The sequence below is a fragment of the Sceloporus occidentalis genome, unplaced genomic scaffold, assembly GCF_023333645.1.
Source record: "Sceloporus occidentalis isolate IW3139 unplaced genomic scaffold, rSceOcc1.0.p SCAF_1, whole genome shotgun sequence".
Classification (NCBI taxonomy): domain Eukaryota; kingdom Metazoa; phylum Chordata; class Lepidosauria; order Squamata; family Phrynosomatidae; genus Sceloporus; species Sceloporus occidentalis.
In genome coordinates this window covers 198,979,846-199,001,447 of record NW_028316981.1, presented here as the reverse complement: position 1 = coordinate 199,001,447, position 21,602 = coordinate 198,979,846, and the positions used below count along the sequence as shown (strand labels likewise).

Sequence of the window (21,602 nt, the reverse complement as noted above, 5' to 3'; positions counted from 1 at the left end):
CTGAGAATACAAATAACTAAAGATGGCAGGATCTGTCAAGATGTATTGGGGGCTGGAATAGGAATATTTTTTCAGGGTATATTACAGAACCAGATGGATGTGATACTATCCTTTCTTCATCATGTGCTCAACCTTGCACAAAACATCTGATGACGAACCTCAAGAAAGCAAAGTGCTTGTATCTTCTTATTGCTCTTAATATAACAAGATGAATATAATTATTATGATTATTATGATTATTATTTATTTGTATCCCGCCTCTTCCTGTATTGGATTGAATATAACGAGATTCAGGAGATCTTACTGCACCCAGTACACAAATATAGCAAAATCTCATGATTCAGCTCATATATGCTTACTTTGCTATCAAGTCTACTTTGACATTAGGACTCTGAAACACAAGGAGATGTGGAGCGTGAAGCTCAAAAGAAACATCTGTTTTATCAGGTGGTGGGATCTGGTAGCATTAAGTAGCATCCATTTGCTCCATTTCATCATTTTTATAACAGGTGTGGCCCATGGGCTGTTTATGCTCTGCTATGGTGACACACACACACACACAATAAAAATGATGTTTTCACTTTAAAGAAACACGTTCACTTTGTTTCTTTTTGAAACAAGACCCATATTAGTCTCATGCCTTATTTACACTTGTTTGTAGGTGTTTGTACTTGTTTGTATGTATGTGTTTGTAAACAAGATCCTAACTCAGGGGCATCATTTCACCATTCAAATGCTCTTGGATGGCAACTCCCTTACTTGCCATTGCTTATGCTGGTGAAGGCTGCTGAGAGTTGCTTCTGATAACACCTGCAATTCCCACCCCATCCTAAATCCAATTGTGAGCTCCAAACTCAAATAGACCCCTTGACTCAATGGGGACTTTGTGTAACTTCCATTGCCTCAGGAGATGTCATATAGTTGGAATTAACAAATGCATTTAAAACCAACATGCACATTGAATTTTGTAACCTCAGTCAATTGGCCATAGTTATAGCTCTTTGCAGTCCCATCAGAAATGCCTCTATTCTGTGGAAGGAGTACAGGTGAAGTATATATCTCCCATTTCTTCTACAAGTTTATAAGAATGTCCGGAGAGAGAGTGTGTGTATTTCCCTGATGATGAGAAGAAAAAGAAAAAAGAAAAACCTGTTGGAAATAGAAACAAGAAAGGGAAGATGCCAGATGCCACAGATGCTGGCGAAACGTCAGGAAGAAACTCTTCTAGAACATGGCCACATAGCCCAAAAAATCCACAAAAAACTATGGATGCTGGCCATGAAAGCCTTCGACTTTACACTAGTGTTAACAGTTTTTTTAAAAAAGGCAGGTATTATTTTCATTTTCATCATCATCACCTTGTAAAGACAGATACTACAACAACATAATTGTCATTAATTGCCATCAAGTCAGCTTTTTCCTGTTGTGACCATATGAATTAGAGACTTCCGAGTCAACTATCTCAACACCTTTGCTCAGATCCTGCAAACAAGCGTTGTGGCTCCCTTGATTGAGTCTATCTACCTGATGTTGTGGTGATTGTTGTATACCTTCAAGCCATTTCCAATTTATGGAGACACTGAAGTGAACCTATCATAGGCTTTCTTGGCAAGTTTGCTATTGCCTTCCCCAATGTTGAGAGCATGTGGCTTGATGAAGGTCACCCAGTGGGTTTCATGGTTGAGCTGGGTAATCAAACCCTGGTCTTTGGAGTCACAGTCCAATCCACTATGTCATGCTGGCTCTGTACAACACGAATAAAATATCATAAAACGATGTCACAATCCATTTGCGCCCCCCTTTATACCCACAACCTTTTTTTTTCTCCTGGTGGGATCAGTTTTGGGACTCTGTTGGAAGAAAAATGTCTGTGTGTGCACATCCGCACACAAACACACATGGACACAGCCTACATGAATTTGGAAACAGTCCAACACATAATGCTAGGGTTTGCTGCCAAGGCACCCAAGATCCCATGGGATCATCTTAATGTTAGGGAGTTCGGCACCAGCTTAGTGGTCTGAAGGCATCTATTATCCTTCCTTTTCAGTCCCTCCTGTCTTCCAGGATCAGATTGCCTGTTGGACAACGAAGAGTGAATAAAACTGCAGTCAGTCAGATGTTTCTAATTCTGTCCCTTGTCCGAACTGGCCCTTTGCCACTTGTGTTCTGGCTTCAAAATAGTACAGTCTGCTATTCTGAGCAGTCGCTTGCTTCTGTTTGGAGCACCTATTGTGTAATGGATTTCCTCGAGCTGGCTGCTCCTTCCCAAAGAATAAAACCGATTGAGCTGTGAAGAATTCAATAGGTTATACTGATTAATAAAATATAGCTTTACTAATTGGATCTTGAGATTCTCAGGCAGATCCCCTGCCTATGCTGTATCAAACTGTTATAATACGGCATTCTGCATTTTGAAGATATGCTTCTTTTTCTTTTTTAACAACAAGAACAAAAAAGAGAATGGGGGAAATCAAAAGGTTTCTCACTTTCCAATAATTCTGATGCATTTTAGTCACTGGGTCATTAGGTAAAATAAAAGGGAGGAGGTTAAATTTGAAATGTACTTTTTGTTATTTATTTGAAGCAATGTGGCCCTGTTCATTCTTGCCGGCAACTTATTGCATTGCATATAATAGAGTACTTAAGAAATGAAGAAGCATATTAAAAGATAAGTGCTATCCTACTATCCAAATAAAATAAAGGTGATAGCCAGTTCACAGGATATGGAAACGGAGGATCATAGAAACATATTTTCAAATTGCTTCCATGTTACTGAGAAGGTGCATCCACTTTGCGTGTTGATTTGGGGTTCAGCATCTTGGACTGCACCTTTATGTGTGTTGGGGGTGTATCTACACTGTAGAAATAATGCAGCTGGACATTATTTTAACTGCTATGGCTTCATCTTACACAATCTTGGGATCTGTAGTTTTGTGAGGGGCCAGCACCCTTTGGCAAAGAAGACTAAAGACCTTGTAAAACTACATGCCACAGGATTCCATAGGATGGAGCTACAACACTTACAGTGGTGTCAAACTGCATTATTTCTACAGCGTAGAGGCACCCTGAAAATGTGCATGCCTTAAACTAACTGGCTGACTTATGATGACCCCATAAATTTCCATGTGTTTTCATAGGCAAGGAATACTCAAAGGTAGTTTTGCCAGTCCCTTTCTCTGTAATATAGCCTACAGCACCTGGTATTTGTTGATACTCTCCCATCCAAATATTCACCAGGGCTGACCCTGCTTAGCTTCCAAGATCAGACAGGCTGTTTAGCATATTAGTAGCTTTGACTTAACAGCAGTCAAAACAGCAACAGCAACAACAACAACTGTTAGGGAAAAGTTATAAAGAGCACTAGCCTTCTTTGCCATCTTTGACGAAAAGGCATTGTCCAGCTGAATTATTATTATATCATTATATTTATTTATATCCCACCCTTTCCTCAAAACTGGGACTCAGAGCAGATTACATTATTATAAAACAATATAATTAAAAGCATACAAAAATAGTACATTAAAGCAGAGTCAAATTACTGCAATATTAAAATAAATTGTATGTTAAAAGTATAAAATATAGTTTAAAAAGATAAAAAATGTTTAAGACACTTTAAAACAATATACAATAAATGAACAAACAATAAAACATCTGCATTGATTATATATTCACTGATATTAACAGGACCAAGATTTCTGTAAAATTAATGTACCTACCATGGCTCTAAAGGAGGGGATGGGTGGGAAATAATTGTGCTTTGCCAGACAGGAATGCACATGCAATGAGTAAATTACATGGAGGCAGTGTGGTGTAGTGGTTAGTGTTGGGGTGGGACCTGAAAGAGCTAGGTTCATATCCCAAATGAACCATGACACTCTCTGAATGAGCTTGACTGAGTCATTCTCATGTGTGATGTATGTCACAGGACTATTATCAGGATAAAAGAGGAAGGGGAATTACACTGAGCTCATTGGAGACAAGCAGGGCTATAAATGTTATGAACACATGAATGGGTGGATGGAGGAATTACATGGTAAAGTGCCTTACATGAATTATGTGGGAAAGTGAATTACATGGAAAATTATCATGAATTACATGGTAAAGTGTCTGACATGAGCACATCTGATCCTGAATTGTCTTGGCAAACCATTGTGCTCTGTCCAACACGTCTGAAGGAGGTGGTCTGGTGGCTTTGTCTTTGGGATATGTTTCTTGCATTATTTTATTGTTCCTTAAAACAGAGCCAGCCTTGTGTAGTGGTTTAAGCAATGGACTATGATGCTGAAAACCAGAGTTCAAATCCCGGCTCAACCCACTGGGTGACCTTGGGCAGGCCACACACTCTGAGCATCAGGTAAGGCAATGGCAAACCCCCTCTGAATAAACTTGCCAAGAAAACTCTGTGATAGGTTTGCCTTAGGGTTGCATAAGTCTTCTTCCCACATACACCCATGGTAGGTTTGCCTTAGAGTTGCCCACATTACACATGCTGGCAGTGCAATCCTCTCATTTATTCTTGGACGTAAGCAGAGGCACAATGGAAACCCAAGGCATCAAACTGTTATGCTTGACCATAGGACACCTCCCCCTCCCAAGGTTCGGCATTTCTATGTCTTTTCCAGTGTAGCTGCAAACACACATGCTCTTCTGAGAGAGTTTGCCAAAGACTCACAGTCAAAGAGGGAGATAAAAGCAAAGTGATACAGGTTTCCTAGACCATGTCCCTTTCTGTCACAGTTCTCTTAGGACCCTATAAGGAGCCTAATAATGATGATAATGCTGTTGTCATTGTTATTGTCGTTGTTGTTGTTGGGTGTCATCAAGTCATTTCTGACTTATGGGAACCCTAAGGGGAATCAATGATGGAGTTTTCTTGGCAGAAGTTGTTCATAGGGGTTTGTCCTTGCCTTCCTCTGAGGCTGTGAGAGTCTGACTTGTCCATGAGTTTCCATGGTTAAGAGGGGATTCCAACCCTGGCCTCTCCTAGTCCAGTACCTAAGCCACTGGCCAACCATGCTGGCTCTGCTTTAAAAAAACTGTGGCAAGTTTTAGTATATATTTAAAATTACATCATCCTCTGGCGCTCTGGTGCCACAACAAACTATAGTTCCCAGAATGCCATAGCACTGAGTCATGGCAGTTAAAGTGAATGGTGGCACCCAGAACTCGACACACTATTCCAGGGGAGACCTGACCAAGAGCAGCTAAAGTGGTGTCAAACTGGACTATTTCTGCACTGAGGATGCAGCCGGAGTACCTCACACCCCCTGAAAGCCACACAGTCAATGGACTCAGCTTTTGGTCAGGTCTCCTCTGGAATAGTGTGTCCAGTTCTGGGCGCCACCATTCAAAAAGGATGTGGAGAAGCTGGAGCATCACATTAGGGAGCTGAGTATGTCTAATTGACCATTTGTAAGCCGCTCTGAGAACCTTTTGGCTGAAGAGCGGGGTATAAATACTCTAAATTAAAAAAAATTATTAAAATAAATGTGTCCAGATGTGTCCAAGTGGTGAAGGATCTGGAAGCCATCAAGCCCTATGAGGAGCAGGGGATGTTTAGCCTGGAGAAGAGAAGGTTAAGAGTTGACACGATAGTCCTGTCTAAATATTTGAAGGGGTGACATATTGCAGATAGAGCAAGCTTGTTTTCTGCTGCTCCAGAGATCAGGACCCGGAACAATGGATGCAAGCTACAGGAAAAGAGATTCCACCTCAACTTTAGGAAGAACTTTCTGACAGTAAGAGATGTTCAACAGTTGGATATATACTGCCTTGGAGAGTGGTGGAGTCTCCTCCTTTGGGGGTCTTTAAACGAAGGCTGGATGCCCATCTATTGGGGGTACTTTGACTGTGTCTTCCTGCATGGCAGAATGAGGTTGGACTGGATGGCCCTTGGGGTCTCTTCCAACTCTGATCCCTCCAATATGCATGGGTTTTTGCTAAAGGGGGGGGGGGCACCCTTTGGAATGCAGCCATCTCCAAATGCCTGGGCTTGTCTCTCTGCCTTGGTTTCCTCCTATCTCCCTCTCTGCATCTTCCCCTTTACAAGGCTGGGGGGCTATGGTGGGAAGGCTCTGCCCTCCTCTTTCAGTGCAGGTTCCGATCTCTGTGTGTGTCTCTCTGCCTCTGCTGCTGTCAAGGCTGGCTGGCTGTGGGTGTGTATGATGTGTGTGAGTGTGACCCAGCCCTGGCAGAGGAGGAGCCATCAGGCAGCGAGACGTCAAGAAGAGCCACACAAGGCACACACAGCCAGGAGTCCCTGCCAGGCGAGCCTTGCCCCTTGGAGGAGGGCTGGCAGCAGCACCAACAGCAGCAGGGATGCCCTGCAACAGCACCCTGCCACCTGGAAGGCAGGCACCCTGTCAAACCTCCAATGAGCATCTCCCTGTGAGCCTGCCTTCTGCGGTGCTTTTCTTCCCCTGCATCTGCTTCATCATTTTTTAAAATATATATATATAATCTCTGGGATCCTGCCTGGGATTTTTTCCTCTTTGCAAAAAAGACTCCTGGCTTGTGCATCGCAGGCTGCAGTGTCTTCTCTTTCTCTCTCTCTCTCTCTGCTACATTCCTCCACCCGACTCTTCTTGGCTGCATCTTTCTTGCCTCTTTTCTCCCAGGATGGCGGAGGCTGAATTGCACAAGGAGAGGCTGCAAGCCATTGCAGTAAGTCTGCTTCACTTGGGTTGCTTCTTTTGTCTGGGGATGGGGATGGGGAGGAAGAAGAGGGTTGGGCATCATGAGTGCCAGCAGAGAAGCTGCTGCCCAGGGGGCATTGGGTTGTGTCTGGTTGGGTTTTAGAGTCTGGGTAAGTTGAGCTGAGTTTAAGGTGTCTTTTCTTCCTTGGCACCATTTGCTGGATGGTCTGGCAAGACAAATGTTTGGCCAAGGGTTGTCTTTTACGCCTGATCTGCACTGCAGAAATGATCCCGTTTGAGACCACTTTAAGTGCTCTGCTCTCATGCCACAACCAAATATCATTCCCAGAACTCCATAGCATTGAGCCCAGGCACTTAAAGTGGCCTCAAACTGGATCATTTCTGCAGTGTGGATGCAGCCATAGAGACAGATTGGGCCCTCAGGTTGGGCACCTGGCTGTTGGAAACGCTGGCATAAGAGTAAGCGGGGATGAGGCATCCTGTGTACTCTGAGCACAAAGTTGTGAGTGTGTTGTGTTAGCTTCGCGCATAAATGTCTTGGAGCTGGCAAAGAGGATCTTTCCAAGAATGCTGGATGGTCCTGTGTTGGTTTTAAAGAGAGGTGCAGGTGTTTCTCTGATTCCAGACTTGGACTGGTTGGATTGGAATCCCAAACTGTACTGCACTAGTTTCGGTTGGTCATGTTATGAATGAAGCCAAAGTCCTGTTTTCACTAGGACGGGTAGTGCAGCCATAGGTATGTCTGCTCAGAAGATAAATCTGTTCCAAAGTAGAATTCAAAGATATAGGCATAAAATCTATATGTGAAGAGATCTTGTAGCACCTTTGAGTCTGTAAAACCTGTATGTAAAGAAATCTTGTAGCACCTTTGTGACTTTAGCTGAAAGACAGAAGATGGCAGTGTGAGTGTCAGATGCATGTGTGCAGACGTAGTAAGTCAAAGATGAGAATTGTGTGGTGTTCAAGTTGTTCTTGGACTGCAGCTACTAGCATTCCTCATCACTGGCTACACTGGCTAGGGCTACTGGAACCTGTAGTCCAACATGATATGGAGAGCTGCATGAGCCAGCGTGTAGTGGCTTCAGCATTGGACTATGACTCTGGAAACTAGGGTTCAAATCCCAGCTTGGCCATGTAAATCCACTGGGTGACCTTGGGCAAGTCACAGACTCTCAGCCTCAGAGGATGACAAAGGCAAACTCCCTCTGATGAAACCTGCCCAGAAAACCCCAAGAGAGGTTCACTTTAGTGTCACCATAACTTGAAAACGACCTGAAGGCACACAACAATAATAATTAAATGCCCTAAATGCACCAGACCCTGTCTGGTCCTGGAAGCTAAGCAGGGTCAGGCCTGGTTAGGACTTGGGAGACCACCAACCAGGTGCTATAGCATATATTTTTCAGAGGAGGGAACTGGCAAAGTATTCCTTGTTTAAGAAACCCTCTGAAATTCATAGCGCCACCACCATGGACAGGTGACTTGAAGGCGCGCGGGCGCACATACACACACAAGCTATAGGATTGCAGATAAAATTGCTGATTGCTTTGATGTGGAATTGGAAGTTTGCTTGTTCATCTTAATAGTTTCCATCAGAAACATTAGGCCAAGTAGAAAACATGTGCTAGAGGAGTTCCAGGTGTAAAACCCATCCAAAAACAAGATCTCTTTCCAAAGTGCTTCACACATCCATTGTTTTAGCATAAAGTTTGAATCTTAGCATGCTAGCTTGAAAGATGAATGCTATGGCACATGTCAAAGCAATTTCCACAGGGGGTCCCAACCGTTAGAATCCACATATTTTTGGACTACAGTTCCAAAAATCCCTTGCTAGTGGCCAAACTGTCAAGCGCTTCTGGGAATTGAAGTTTGACATCACCTAGGGAAGCAATGTTGGGAATCACAGATGCAGGACAAAAGGAACCACAATATGGTTTGAACAAGGAAATGATGAGTCACAGTCCTAATGTCTGTTGGAACAATCTCAAGTCTATTTCCTAGTGTTAAAAGGCTACTAAAAATCCAGGCTTGTGATCACTTTCACCACCTCTGTACCACCGTATGACAGACACACCTTTTGTTCCAAACATCTTGGGCACTGTTCCAAAGAGTTAAATGGGGCAAGTATGGGGTTGACTTTTAATGCAGATCCTATTAGGGTTATTATTGGGGAGTGGGGAAAAAGGAAAATCTAATTGGATTTGTAGGGAAGTCTTTGTCATCCCAAGTTTTCATAGGGTTGTTATTTTATTCATTAGCTCCAAGCAAAATAAAAGGTATGGTAAAAGATCTAGGAGAGCCAGCATGCAGTCATGGTTTGAGTTCGATTTCCCGTTTAGCTATGAAACCCACTGGGTGACCCTGGGGAGAGTCACATGCTCTCAGTCTCAGAGGAAGGCCATGACAATCCTCCTCTAAACAAATCTTGCCAACAAAACCCAATGATAGGTTCGCCTTAGGGTTGCCATAAATCAGAAACAACTTGAAAACACACAGCAATGCCAACAAAAGATCCAGAACATAAATAGCCACTCCAAGTTTGATTATATGATCCACAAATCAAAATCCTATTTTCTTTTCTGGCCTGGAATCATGTGTCTAGCCTCCTTCAGCAGAATTCTGTAAAAGAGGGTGGGAAGTAGTTTAATATTTAGAAACTCGAATACTCCTTCTTTGGTGTTTTCTATTATTTTTCTCTTTGAATGAGGCTTTCTGTATCTACAACTGATCCTAAGAGATATTATTGTTTCTGGTTAATCGTGCCATTGCAGCATTCCCCCTCCCCACCAATGTACCACACTGCTGTGCTTTCCATGCTCCTGTCTGACCTTGCCCTTGAGGTAGCACACAGACGATTCATCCGCAGCCATAAAGAGGGTTTCCTCCTTCAGCCAATCTGCTGAATAAAGCCAAGCAACGGATTCCAAAGGGCTGGGCTTGGTTTGTGCAGCAGACGTCTGCACATCTCAGGTCTGAAGTGAGAAGGCAGGAAAAAAAACGACTGTGGCGGCTTGGATTTTGGGAACTCTGCCAGGCTGTTGCCAATGATCAACAGATGTTGTGTTTTACTCTAGCTGCCCACAGATGGATTCTATATTTCCTTTGTAGACGCAGGAATGGCTGTTCCTCTCGCTGCTCAGGGAGGTTGTTTTTCTTAGGCCAGTTAATTCACTAATATATGCCTTTCTATTTAAAATATGCAGACCTACTAGGCATTAAAGCCTTTGAAATGGTTCCCAGAGAACATCAAGTGGGTGCACTGGTTGGAGGGAACAAAGTCTTTGATGATTTAAAGGATTTAATATTTTAGCCATTTAGATGTGGGGAAGATGCTTTCCTGTTCGTCTAAAAAATCAAGCCCTTTTATGTGGAGGCATTTTGGGGGACCCAAGCTACATGTGACATTGATCATTTGGGTTTCAATGCCAGGGTGGGGAACCAATGAAGCAAACTGGAGTGGAAACCCCCAATGCACAGAAATTGTAAGCAGAGGGACAAAAAGTACTCTCCTATATCCTCATCTCACACAGAAGGATTCCTTTCCAAAGAAAAACCCTGCAAACCAGTCCACTACATGGAGTTCGTACCTCACTATGTGTCTGATCTGGATATATGATGGTCTTTAATGAAGTGCTAAGGAAGGGACAGAATTTGGAAAAGTTACATTTAGGAGCTGAAATTCCCAGAATCCTTCAGCCACTTTGAGAGATGTTCATAACCCACAAAATTAATTTTTCCAAGCTCTGTCCACTGTTGGGGAACTTGTGTTGTCACATGAGGGTGAACACTACCATTAGGCAGAGGCAGCTGCCTCAGGCAACAACTGCTGGAGAAAAGAAGTGAGTTATTGGAGAACAAAGCTGTGAGTGCTATGCAGCCAACTCAGCTTCCTCCATGCAATTGTCCTCTGTTATGTGAATACACACTATCCTTTTGGTAATGTTGAGGCAGATTCAACAATCACACTAGTTTTCCTTTGCTAATATCAAGTGATATGGGCAACATGTTATCATTCCTTCCAACTGTCCTGATTTGGCAGGGGTGGTCCCACTTAATCCTCTGCCGTCCCACTTTCTCAGCTGCTTTTTAAATGTCTCAGTTTCTCTCTCCTCCTCCCACTTTCCTCCTTCATCTCCATCTTACTTCAGTTGCTGCAAACTGAGTTCAAAGCAGGAAAAGTAGTTTTGCATTCAGTTAAACTAGCCAGACGGAGAGGCGGGGTGGCATTTTGCCCTTCTACCAGGCCCATTTAGTTTTATTTGTTCATTTTTTTTATTCTGGCTTTCCTAAACTTGCTACATATACTCCAGGGGTTCTCTGTTAATTTTGTGTGTTCTGCCACATTAATAACTTTTGATCTGTTGTTACCTGCCCACACTCTTTTTGACCACATTCTGATATTGTTTGGCCACATGTGTCCCAGTTTTTATCTCTATGGAGTTTATCAAAAGGGGAGGAATTTCTCTTAAATTTGAATGAAAAGAAAGTGGGGCCAGAACGCATTCAATTAAAGTCGCTAGTTTAGCGCAATTACGTGAATGCGCATTGCATTCGAACTGGCTCCCCATTGCTCGAAAATAGCATGCCATTGCCCAAATTTGCGTGTGGCAGTCTATCATGCAATAATGTGAAACCACATGATTGCGTTCGGGCTGACTTCCCATTGCCCAAATTTGTGTGTAGTGGGTTATCACACAATAACGTTAAACCCCACGATTGCATTTAAATTGCCATCGGATTGTACTTCCAATTCCCCTTGTCTGATAAACTCCTATGTGTTGTAGGGTATGTGTTATACTTTTGCACAGGTAGAAAAATATCTCAGATTGACTCTGCCACTGATCATTCACAATGTGATAGGAGTTAGCATCTACCAACATCTGGATGGTCATAGGTTTCCCAACCCTACACTAAAAAGTCACTATTAAGATTTAATAGTTAAAAACCAGGCTAGTTGTTTATTACTGATTTGATTTATTTGATTTATTTCCCACTTTTATTCCAAAGATGCAACAGAGCAGATTGGTAGGAGACATTAAAGGATAGCTGAAAGGTGGGAAAGAGCACTTAAAATTCCTTGCCTAAGGCACAATCAATAGAGAGATCTGGATGCACTGAAATCTTATCTATTTGTTAAACATGGTCTAAAACAGATTTCTCTACAGATGCTGCACAGTTCAGCTTAAAACATACTAACATAATACAAATATAACAAAACCACAGTAAAGCAATAAAGTTCAGTCCCTCATAAAAAGCATAGACATGTATCGACACAGCATAAACTGTAATATGGACACAAATTGGAATAAATGGAATTGGGGGTTCTATTTCACAGTTTTATGTTGAACTAGGAACACCTATTTTCAGTCGTGTCTCATGCAGATGTATTAGCATCCTACCCTCTGTGCAAAGTGTACCAATTATGAAAGGGAATTCTACATGCCAGGGAAAGATCCATCCTTCTTTCCTACATAATTATAGCCAAAATGGTATACCAATCCAATAATCAAAAGCAAATTTAACTGTTCCCCTCCTTAAAAAAATTGTAAGAACAATGGCAGTTACAAATAGCCGCAATGCCGATAAATACAAGCATAAATCAGGGTGCAACTTTTCATAAACAAGGGTGCAAATAAACGGACCTAGGGTGAACATACTGCACAATTATAGCATGTTGATCCCACTTTAACTACTATTGTGAACAATGTGATGGAATCCTGAGATTTGTAATCCAGTGAGCTGAAGTACTTAGAATTCTTTGCTAGGGAGCATCAATGCTGCAGTACACAGGGTGGACTATGCAGATGTAGCCACAGATGAAAACCAAGACATGAAGAAAGCAAAGGGGGAAGTGCAAGGAGAAGAGGAAAAACTTGGAAAATTGTTTTAAAATAAACTGGGGGGAAATGGGATACATTGGGATTGTCCCTGCCAAATTGGGACTGTTAAAGGGTATGCAATATCTAGAGGACTTTCTTGCCCTGACTCCTAAATCTTATCAATTGAGAGCAATACAGTGTAATTTTTGTCTTGTCTGTGTCTCTTTAGATTCAAAATGTATGTGTGTGTTTGTGCAAAATACCTTTTTCAGTTCAAGCTAATAACAAAAGTAAAGAGGGACAGTTTGAGGGCATGCTTGCAGAGCACTGTAGCCAGCCTTAGTGACCTGTAAAGCACCAGAGGACTCAAATCAGGGATTCTGGCAGCAGATGCCAAGCTGCCCCTTAGCATGTGCTCCAGCAATACAACTTTCATTCAGAGTATGGGATTTCCAGTCCAACCTCTCCTATGTTGCAGCACCACAAAACCCTTGTGATGTACTGCAGCCTCATTTCTCACACAGGACCATATGACCAAAAGAACGAGTAAAGACTTGGATGGTACGAAATAACTTTTGTTCTAAACCAGGGATAGGAATAATGTGGCCCTGCAGATGTTGTTGCAAGTCCCAGCAACCCCTAACCAGCATAGCCAATGATGAGGAATGCTGAGGACTGAAGTCCAATAGCTTCTGGGGGGGGGGGGGTTGTTTACTCATGCTTTGTCGTATTGCTTTGGTTTAAAGGCCAAAGCAAAACATCTATGAACTGTATGTATGTATCACAGGGGTAGCTGTGTTGGCCGTGCAGCAAAGGGCCAGTAGTTGAAGTGACCTCTGCCTATATTGGAATCCTTCAGTGCCATCTTAACTGACAACATTGCAAGCAGCATGTAGGCCTGAAACTCTAACAGCATCAGCATTTTATTCCTGTATTTTTTAAAACATCTTTACCTGATGAAGAAGCCAGTGAAGCTTTGAAAACTTGCATGATGTATTTTATGCTTTGGAGCTGGCTCCAAAAAGGTATTGCTGCTTGTGAATTTTGTTGCTTGTATGTATATATGAATGTGAAGTATATCCCACTTTTCTCTCAGGTCTGGATGGAAGGTAGTTTACAGCATGATTTCAAAACTTAAAATAAAACCACATCTTCTAACTGTCCTGATTTGGCAAGGACAATCCCCATTAATTTTCTGCCATTTCACTTTTTCAGCTGTTTTTAACATGCCCCAGTTTTTCTCTCTCCTCCCACTTTCCCCCTTTGTCTTCACCTTGCTTGAGTTGCTGCAAACTGAATTCAAACTGCAAAAGTTCAAACTGCAATTGACTCAGCAGGGGGAGAAAAGAGGAGGGGGGTTCCTTCTGTTCCCTGTAGGCTCAGGCAAAAGCAAACTGCTGCAGCCTCTCCTAGCTTCCTCATTAATAGCCTTTGCCATCTTGACCACTCTCTGATGTTGCTTGGCCACACATGTTCCTTTCTTCATCTGTGAAATGTTGCCAGGTATGTGTTTCATCCAGTTCAGGGGAAGGGAGATTTTGCCTTGTTGATTAGACCTAGGTAGATTCAGGAATTACCTGAAATTAACTCTTTGTCTATACGGTACTTTTTTCTAACATTCACCTCATTCACTTTACATTTTTAGACATGCTCTTAAAAGTAACTTAGGCAGGCTACAGACCGCCGCAAAGCGGCGGTCTGCCGCCGCCGCCGCTTGCTCCGTGCGGGAGCCGTAGCAGTCACACCGTGCGGCTCCCGCGCGGAGCAAAAAAGGAGCTCCAAAATGGAGCTCCTTCTTGCAGCGCCTCTGTGATGTCGCGAGGCGCCGCTGGCGCATTCGCGACATCATAGGCGCCGCGACACATCTGGACGCTATGCGTCCGATACGTAAAGATGGCGGCGCCCGTATGAACAGGGCGCCACCATCTTGTACATATTCTATACATACTAGGGTTAGGGGGGTGCGGAAGCACCGCCCCTTCCTAACCCTAGTACGTATAGAATACGTACTAAATGGCGGTGTGTAACCCGTCTTACTCTAGAAAAATAAATCCAAATCACACTGTAGAAATAATCCAGTTTGAGTTTGTTTTAACTGCCCTGGCTCAGTGCTAGGGCATCCTGTAGTTTATTGTGGCACCAGAGCTCTCTGACAGAGTATGCTAAATGTCCCACAAAACTACAGTTCCCAGAATTCCCCAGCATTGAGCCAGGGCACTTAAAGCAGTCTCAAACTAGATTTTTTCTGCAGTGTGTTTTGGATCATAATATGTGATCTCATCCAGAAATAGACAACATTTGGGATTTTAGGGCTGTGATGTTTTCTCTGTTTAATAATGTAAATACGATTTATGTTAAACTCTTCTTGAATTTGACACTATCTTTGCCAAGGCTGCAACATTAAATCTACGTTAGTAGGTGCTGATTTGAAGTACACTGTTTAGGTACTGCTGAAACAGTAAGGGATGTGATGCAAGTCATCTTGTGAGCATGAGAAGAGATTGGTCTTTGTTGACCACTGCGACATGACAGATAATTTAATCAAGGCATCTCATACTTTGACCTTGGCCCTCCTAATAATCAATCCATTAACGTAATTCTCATACTAGGAGATCTCAACTCTGTTCACGTCTAGCTCATTTTTGTCCCGTTTCCACACTTCTTGTCACCATCAAAACAAAAACTAACAGCAGAACAGAGATTTCTGTAAGTTCAGCTGTAAGTTACAGCTTGCTTTATAGAGAGCAGTGTCCTCTGAGTCAACACATGTCATTTAGATGCACATAGACATATATAGACCAAGGGTGTAGAAAGGAGGCCTGGCGGTTGAATAGCAGTTGTCATTCTGGATGGATCCAAATAGACTTTTGATAGCTAAGGAGACAGAATTTGCCTTCCACTCTAAAGGCTAAAGAACTATCTTTGTTCAGTATTTCTTCATACCACTTACCATCTTGTAATTTACCACTATGCACATACAGCTACTGTATTGTCCTATGCCTTAGCTATTCTTTTACATGGGGATTGTGGATGGAAGGGATTTGAGCTTGTGTATATGGCACAGTGGTTTGAGCATTGGACTAATATTCTGGAGGCCAGGGTTTGATTCCCAGGCTGACCATGAAACCCACTGGTTGACTTTAGGTAAGTCACATGCTCTCAGCCTCAGAGGAAGCCAATGTCAAACCTTCTCTGAACAAATCTTGCTAAGAAAAGCCCATGATATGTTCTCCTTAGAGTCACTATAAGTCAGAAATGACTTAAAGGCACACATCAACAGCAAGAATAACAATATAATACTGGGAAGGTTAAAAGAAACCTTGAACAAGTTAGCAATTCTGTCTGATGCAAAGTGGAAAGGTAGCCATGCTGGCCACCAGAAAAATCCCAAAATCTCTACTAAGGTGGGATCTTTATCGGGTCAATCAAAAAAAAGGTACCAAAATATGACTGGCCTTTCAAGGTCTCCAGATCTCTATTCGTCATGCAAAATATTACAAGCATCAGATGGGGTGGGAAGAGGGATCAAAATACAAAGTTTTGATGAAGTCACATTAGGGCTATTTTTCCTTTCCCTTCCCCCCTAGTCCTTCCTGCAAATTGTGTGAAGAAGAGTTTTTGAGGTCTTGAAAGCTTGTATCCATTTTTATAGACATTTTCTTGAACTGAAAAAAAAGTATCAGCTTACGTAATGCATATATATTGAACCTAGACAGACAGATAGATACATGTAAGAAGGAAAATGATTCCAGAAGTAACAGTTCTTGAATTATTACTTGCAGTTACCATTAGGGTTACCAAATCTATATTGCAATTCACCTTCAATTGGCAGGAATAAATATATAAAACCTATGCTTCCCCCCCAAAAGCCTCTGGGAACTTACACTCCTGCCACCCTGCAGTAAGAATGTATTTTGACACGACTTTAACTTCCTTGGCTCAATGTTATGGAATCCTGGGATTTTTAGTTTGGTGGGGGGGGGGGGGGCACCAGAGCTTCCTAGCAGAGAAGGCTAAATATCTCCAAGACTTTCCCTCTTCAGCAGTTGTTAGTTTCTCCTCCTTTTTTTTACTCCCCTAAATAAATAAAAAAATGAAAGAAACTAAAAAAAAATTGGTGGTCATTCACCAGTTTCATTATAGCGAAATTGAGTGATTTCCCCAGCTTTTGAAAGCAAAGAAGGTGGTAGAAAAAAAGCAAATCCCAGCACAGAAGATTCTTAAACTTCTTCCTCCCTTCCTCCTACAGTAGCCAAAATGTTGTTGGAATTCAAAGATGTAGCATGTTAGTCTGTAGAATCAGTACGTAGAGAGATCTTGTAGCACCTTTGAGACTAACTGAAAGAAAGAAATTAGCAGCATGAACTTTCGTAGACTTCCGTCTACTTCCTCAGATGTTTTTGTTTTTGTTGTTGTTATATTTATTTCTATCGGACCTCCCCCCCACCCCCAGTTTGGGACTCAAAGAAGCTTGCAACAAATGAAAAACCAATTGTTTTTAATATCTACAAGATGCAAAAGTTAATTGAGATTAAACAATCGAAAGATTAAAACCAGATTAATAAATAAAAATAATAATAATAAAATTTTTATTTTTATACCGCCCTTCCATAGATCACGGCGGTGTACAACATGTTAAAAGCACATACATGAATATACAGATACAATAAATGGAATACAGTATTAAAACAAATAAAAACCGAGTCAGCTAGCCATCTTGCCGGCGAAAAAGAGGGAGGGGGCCACCAGGGGCTTTTAAACAGGGAATGCCGATCGAAATAAGAAGGTCTCCAAGTCCCTTCTAAACTGGGCCAGGGAGGTAGCTGAGCGGAGCTCTGTGGGCAGCGTGTTCCAAAGGGCCGGGGCAGCGATGGAATACGTCCTCCTTGACGTGGAGGTAAGTCTGGCCCCTGGAACCCTAAGTAATTGCTGCCCAGACGTTCTGAGGGTGCGGGGCGGAATGTATGGGGAGATTAAAGCACATTTCATTTGTTTGCTGCGGCTGCAGCCAGAAAATCAAGCAACCTAGGTATTTAAAGAGAAAATGGGAAGAAGTTAAAACTGATCTCATAGTGAAGAAGTGAAATTATATGAGTGTGTGTACATTTGTGTGTATGCAGAGGAGGCAATACATTCAGAGTTGTGTTTTCTCCCCCTTTTATTCTGAAAAAGTAGCAGATTACCCACTTTCCTTCCTTCCTTCCCATAAACTCCTCACCATGGAAGATGTGAGTAAAATCAAGGCTGAATCAACCAAATCTATATTGTAATCCAGCTTCAATGTCATGCAATTCCCCCGATTCTTTCTGTTGATTGATCAAAACCATTGATCAAAACCATTTTGTGTGGGCTGAGTTTCATTTGAATATGAATTGCATTTGGGTAAGTTTCACATCAAAGTGTAGCAGAGAAGTTTTTAAAGATGTGGCTAGTGTATAGTATTCATCTTTGGGAGTTCTGGGTTCAAATCCCCACATAACAATGAAGCTGATTTGGAGACTTTAAGCCAATTACTCTCTCTTACCCTGTAGTATCCCCCCAGGGTTGTTGTAAAGATAACAGTAGGAAGACCATCTTGAATTCATTGTGGGGAAGGCAAGAGATAAACCGGAGTGATTTTAAAAAAACAATTAATTAGCTATGGGAAGCCAGTGTAATATAGTGGTTTAAACACTGGACTATGACTCGGGTGGTCAGGATTTGAATCTCTACCCAGCCATGGAAATCCACTCCAGGCAAGCCACACACTCTCAGCCTCAGAAAACCCCATGATAAATTCACTTTAGGGTTGCCATAAGTTGGAAATGACATGAAGGCACACGACAACAATGATTTCTGTATTTGCCCCTAGTACTTCAATCTTCACAATTGTTGTTTGCCTTGAAGCTTATTATGACCATCTTAAAACAAACGTATCATGGGGTTTTCTTGACAAGGGTCTTCAGAGGGGGTTTGCCATTGCCATCCTCTGAGGATGAGAGAGTATGACTTGCCCAAAGTCACCCACTGGGTTTATATGGCCGGGCCACAATTTTTACATCTCTTTTTGTAATGAGAATGACTGAGGTAAAGTCAGTTGCCTTGCTGCATTTCTTATGTGACAGTATACATACATTTCTAATGTACTAACTAGAATGCAAAGTTACCAAGGATCAGAAATCTGAACCTATATAATTCACAGTGTTCTTTGTTTGACAGAGGGCTAGAGGTTAACCCCCTTTTTTCTGTTTCCATTGTATGCGATAATTATAGCAATTTTAATATTATATACAGTATTATCCTATTTCATTGGGATGTTTTACTCTAGACAAAAATTTTAAAAACTTTATGACTGATGATGAGTGTATGCTATGATTGTTCATTTTATAATGGATCCTTTATAACACCAGTAATGGTTAAATGGAAGGGGCCAGAGTGGTGTAGTGGTTTGAGTGTTGGACTATGACACTAGGAAACCAGGATTTGAATTCCTGTTTGACCATGAAACCCACTAGGTGGTCTTGCACAAGTCACATTCTCAACTTCAGGGAATGGCAATATCAAACCCCCTCTGGAAAAAAAAACTTGCAAAGAAATCCCTATGATAAGTTCACATTAGGGTTGGCATAAGTCAAAAATGACTTGAAGGCACAACAACAACAACAACAACAGTTGTTACATGAGGATTTACTGCATTTTCTATCTGTCACACATCTGCTTCTGTTAACCAAACATTACTAGTGAAATCAAACATTACTACTGCAATATGGAATCTAGATGTGGAATTCATCAGCCTCTACAAACCTGGAAAAAAGTTCCTTTTTGCATTATAAAATCTCATCATACTATCCCATGTGTTAAACTGCAGCTGAGAAGTGTGTGTGTGTGTGTGTTGCAAAGTAGAGGTTGGGAAAACTCTACATAATGACATTACTAAGCACTCTCTCATGTGACATCACTATGAGCTGTCCCCAAAATCACAAGGGCTGGGATGCTCCTTACCTGGCAACCCGTGTTGCCATTCATACACGTTTTCTGATACAGCTTAATACCATGATCACAGTTAAACTTTGGTTCTGCTAGTTGGTTTGTATCAAAGTCTACAAAAGTTGTTTTCAGGCTAACGAGGTATACATGTTTACAAAAGCAGTGCCAATGAATCTTCCAATCATGTAGGTAATTATTGACATTATCCCTCTTGGATAGCTCCTGTTGCAATAGGTGGCAATAGTAGATTGCTTTCAGTTAGCATCCTGTTTCCCTGCTGTGGAATCAATGTTTCATGCTCTCTGGTTTCACATATACACACATTCCAATTAACCTTTGGGTGCTTTCGAATCGTGGTGTGTTGTTTTTTAAAAGAAAACTCCTTTGTGCTCCTCACTCCTCCAGAATGACCCCAGTTGTCCAGAGGTTCTACCTGTTAAATGCATCTGTCTTCATGATCAGAGATGGAAAAGGAGAAGAAACTACTTCCAAAGCCAGGGCTGGTTCCCATGTTAGCCGCTCAAGGTCTGTACAGACTGGCGTGAAAGGCCAGCCTGGGGGAGGAGTCAGGGCGTTGCATCCAGATGATGCACTGACTCCACCCCCAAGGTGCCATGATGCCACACGCTGTTCCACATGGCGCACACCATCATGGCGCTGCGTCCATACGACACAGTGCCAAAGGAGCAACATATAGCTGTGCCACCATGGCTATGGCACCCTTTCAAGAGCTTTTGGCTGCTCCTTTTTGCGCCCTCGAAAGGCTGGATTGGGGCTGCAGTGTGAGGTTGTTACGGCCCCGATCTGGCTAAGAAAGTGGTGGTCTGTCAAGCCCCTCAGTCATATACAGTTAGGAATGTTGCATTAAGTTAGATGTCTCCAATGGTGGCTACAGATTATGACAGTTGTAGTCCTAGACATTTGAAGGATTCCAGGTTGATGAAGGCTTTCTTAAACTATCTGATTTACATATCATGCTATATTATACTGATGGCTTTGCATGCCTGAATTGTTCTTTCTTTTGATAAGTTAGGCTACACACTTACTCCTGGCCTCTGTTTTGGATATCTTGGGTGCATCTATAGTGTAGAAATAATTCAGTTTGACACCTCTTTAACTACCATGGCTCCTTCCTGCAGAATTATGAGATCTGTAGTTTTGTGAGACACCAGGACTCTTTGACAGAGAACGCTTTAGCCCTTGGAAAACTACAAATCCTAGGATTCTACAGGATGGAGCTACAGCACTTAAAGTGGTGTCAAACTTCATTGTTACTACAGTGTAGATGTGCCCCTCCCTAGGCTGTATCAAATGACCCCAATTATCTATTGGCTAGGCTACTGCTAAAACAAGTCTGGATTTGCCCTGTTTTATGGAAGGGGACCATCTCAGTCCTATTGTTCTCTTTCTTGGATACGGTTCTGCCCTTAGACCACCTACACAGTGAAATCTGGATGTAAGAATCCAGCCCATTCTTTAGCCCAGTGTGTATTCAAGAGGTTTTTGAAAACATAAACTCCTGTTTTTCCTATATATTCTTCTGTAAAGTACTCAGTAAACCAGAGATGGGGAATATGTGGTCCTCCAGGAGTTGGACTGCAGTTCCTACTATCTTTCACTATTGGCTAGGCTAGTAACCTATGGAGACCCACACATTTCTCTACTGTGGTCATAAACACTAACCAATTAAGTCAGCTAATGGCAAGTGCACCAAGGCAGTAATCCCAAACACTCTGACTAGGTTGCTGGTACTTCTCCACAAAGCCATTGATGGCAGTGGTCCCAGATACTTGAGCATGCCCTTTCCCAGTACATGGTACTTCTCTGCTCATTTGTTGTTGTTAACCGCCTTTAAATCAACTCCGACTCATGGTGACCTTTTGGATGAGACATCTCCTAGACCCTCTATCTTCCACTGCTCTGCTTAGATTCTGCAAATGCAAACATGTGACATCCCTTATTGAGTCCATCCATCTGGTGTGTGGTATTCCTCTCTATCTATATCCATTCACTTTTCCTGGCATTACTGTCTTTTCTAATTATTTGCCTCCTCATTATGTGGCCAAAGTATGACATCCCCAAATTTATCATCTTAGCTTCCAGGGAGATTTCAGGTTTGATCTATTCCAGGATGCATTTGTTGGACTTTTTGGCTGTC

The 21,602-nt window shown here is 42.2% G+C and overlaps 1 protein-coding gene across 4 annotated transcripts in view; it reads left to right on the top strand.

Moving 5' to 3' along the window:
• Positions 1–6,287: 6,287 nt before the first annotated feature.
• PALM2AKAP2 (PALM2 and AKAP2 fusion) overlaps positions 6,288–21,602 on the top strand; it is a 320,690-nt gene continuing 305,375 nt past the window's right edge. For all 4 annotated transcript variants that reach the window (XM_089488588.1, XM_089488587.1, XM_089488592.1 and 1 more), the window contains exon 1: positions 6,288–6,666. In XM_089488588.1, coding sequence (XP_089344714.1) covers positions 6,622–6,666 — 45 coding nt within the window. In that variant the 5' untranslated portion in view covers positions 6,288–6,621. The remainder of the gene's footprint in view (positions 6,667–21,602) is intronic.